Source organism: Contarinia nasturtii, unplaced genomic scaffold (assembly GCF_009176525.2).
Source record: "Contarinia nasturtii isolate CC-2019 unplaced genomic scaffold, AAFC_CNas_1.1 Cnas_scaffold_6063, whole genome shotgun sequence".
Classification (NCBI taxonomy): Eukaryota; Metazoa; Arthropoda; class Insecta; order Diptera; family Cecidomyiidae; genus Contarinia; species Contarinia nasturtii.
In genome coordinates this window covers 1-2,726 of record NW_022203326.1, presented here as the reverse complement: position 1 = coordinate 2,726, position 2,726 = coordinate 1, and the positions used below count along the sequence as shown (strand labels likewise).

At 34.2% G+C, this 2,726-nt stretch overlaps 1 protein-coding gene across 1 annotated transcript; it reads left to right on the top strand.

The window, feature by feature from the left end:
- Nucleotides 1-5: 5 nt before the first annotated feature.
- LOC116351699 (serine protease persephone-like) lies at nucleotides 6-1,731 on the top strand (the record flags this gene model as incomplete). The annotated part of the gene is made up of 2 exons (XM_031783835.1): nucleotides 6-60; nucleotides 150-1,731. Coding segments are annotated over 2 exons (408 nt in total), but the record flags the coding sequence as incomplete, so codon positions are not given.
- Nucleotides 1,732-2,726: the final 995 nt, after the last annotated feature.

Sequence of the window (2,726 nt, the reverse complement as noted above, 5' to 3'; positions counted from 1 at the left end):
TAGAGGAGGATGTTGATTCTGAATTGATCGTTATTGGTTGGGGTGCCGCTATCACTGAAGGTATGAGATAAAGTTGTCATTGTTAATGAATAACACAAAACGAATTTTGACCAATTATTTAATGAAATTATTTAAATATCTTTTCGAAGGACCCAATTCAAACAAGTTACTGAAGACGAATTTAACAACAGTTCCACTGTCCGAATGTAATTCAACTCTTTTGGAGTGGAACAAAGAGTACAATTCACCATCGTTTGAAAATGGCATCAGTGAAGGACAATATTGTGCAAATGATCCAGAAGGAAGAAGAGATTCTTGCCATGGAGATAGTGGAGGTCCTCTTCAGTATTTCCCCAACACCAATTCAAGCAGAGCGACCATAGTTGGCATTGTTTCATTTGGTGTGAATTGTGCAACCACATTGCCAAGCGTCTATACTCGTGTGGCTTATTACATTGATTGGATTGAATCCATCGTTTGGCCGCCAGAACAAAATAATTAATTATTATAAACTGACGTTAGATAGTTTAAATATATAGGGGAGGACGGGGCGAATCGCCACACTTTTTCTTGGAGTCAAATATCTCGGCAACTATAACTCATAATGACAAATGTCTGGTATCGTTTGGAAGGTGGTTTCAATACGCAACTTTTGTAGAAGAAACTTTTTTGTTTTGTTGATACCACTTCAACATATGGCATTGCGCGTAAAATTGGAAATAATGGGGCGAACCGCCTATAGCGGGGCGAATCGCCTCACCTTCAAATTTTCAATTTCAAATCATTCTCTCATCTCACATATGAGTAATAAAACATAATCATTTCTATTTTAATTATATTTCTCTATCTTTACTTGATTATTATTAATAAGAAACTGTGTAAAACATTGAGGGCACTCAATAATAGAGAGATGTAAAGTATTTTTGAAGTATTTTGAGACTGAGAATCCGAATTTTTGCGTTTCCTTTAAAAACAATCATAGATTGAGGGGCTATGACCTGTTATGACCCCCTGAGGCTAGGGGAATTGAATGGCAGCTGATCGAAAAAATTCTTTCATCATTCTGAACAACTTTGTAGTAAATCATTTTTTTATTATTGTTTCTGCACATCCAATCGATCTGTATAGGTGAAATTAGAAAAAAAAATCTGATTGTTTGTGCATTTTACTGGTGAAAACGCAATGTGAGTGCGGCGATTCACCCCGAAGACGAAATTTCACGCCAAACCCGATATCACACAAAAAACCAAAAACAATCCGAAAATGTTCGTACCCGCTAGAAAGCACTTGACTTAAGCTACAAATAACACTCACTCTTTTTTCAGAAAAATAAAAATTAATGCACAAAAGTCAAAATTCTAGAAAGGCAAAACAAATGTGAAAAATCGAAAAACATTTTTATGCTTCTAAAAAGTTATTGACGTAATGAAAGTCCAATATCATTACCTCCAATTATGGAGGACATAAAACACTTCAGATGATATATGACAGTTGGATGTTCTGGATCACATTCTCGAGATAAGTCGACTGCGGCGATTCGCCCCGTCCTCCCCTTTATATGCGTTCCCTATGATCCATATGAAATGTGTGAGAATGCTTAATTCCAATGCATCGCACAAAACGAAGATGTAACACAATCTTTTTGCGATGAATCTATAGTTTTTTTCCTACATTTTTTTTATTCACTTGAAATGGACATAATAAACACGATAATATTCACATTTTATACTATTTGCGGCAAACCAACAGCAAAATCTTGTATACACTTGCATACTGTTTTTTTTTTGCGTATTACAACACTTTACTACATTGGATTGCCGACATTTCATTGCTCGTACAAACCATGGCAAGTGGAAGTTGTGCAGCTTGTTTTTGTTTCTCAATGAGTGCTTCTTGTACGTTGCGTACGATCAGATTCTGTCTTATTAACACTTCACATATCGTTCGTATTTTAGGTTGATAAGCAGTTTAAGATTTTGAAATGAATCTACTGTTTGATAAAGAAGAAAAAAATTAGCGAGAAATTACGACCAAATGACAATTATGGATATTGGCCATATATGAGCCAATTGCAAGTTTTTTTCACGAGTATTATTCTAATGCTTCTTTCTAAATAAATATGTACTCAGACTCACGCAATATTGTACTATACAGCTTTTAAATGTCAACAAATCACCCTTTTAAATTTTTCACGAAAAATATATACATTTTACAATAAATTTTGTCATTTTAAATTTGAGATCTCAAACTCAAATAGAGAAATCGCATTGTTTAACAGTCTTTGATCACTTGGTATGCTTTGCTTGAATTTTTCCAATGTACAAAATATATATTTCACCAACAATATATGTCATCATTCAAACATAAACAACTTAACAAAACGAAGAAAAATACAATTACGGATTTTTCTATAAAAAGAATCACATCCGTTTTTATTCCATTCCATTTGAATTGATTCGATCCGATAGATACAATAACTTTACACAGATTATGAGCTTGGGACTTTTTTATTCTCCACAGAGACGGTTGATTTTATCGCAAGCTTTGCATCAATATTTGCACTACACGACGCACAATCGGTGTTAACGATAAAAGAAATGCATTGCGAATTTGTCGATCATGTCACACACAAGAAGAACACAAATTCCGAGCAGAAACGTGATTTTTATATGATGCTATCCCAAAAAACATTTGTTGTGGCAAATTCATCCATTATCGGGCATATG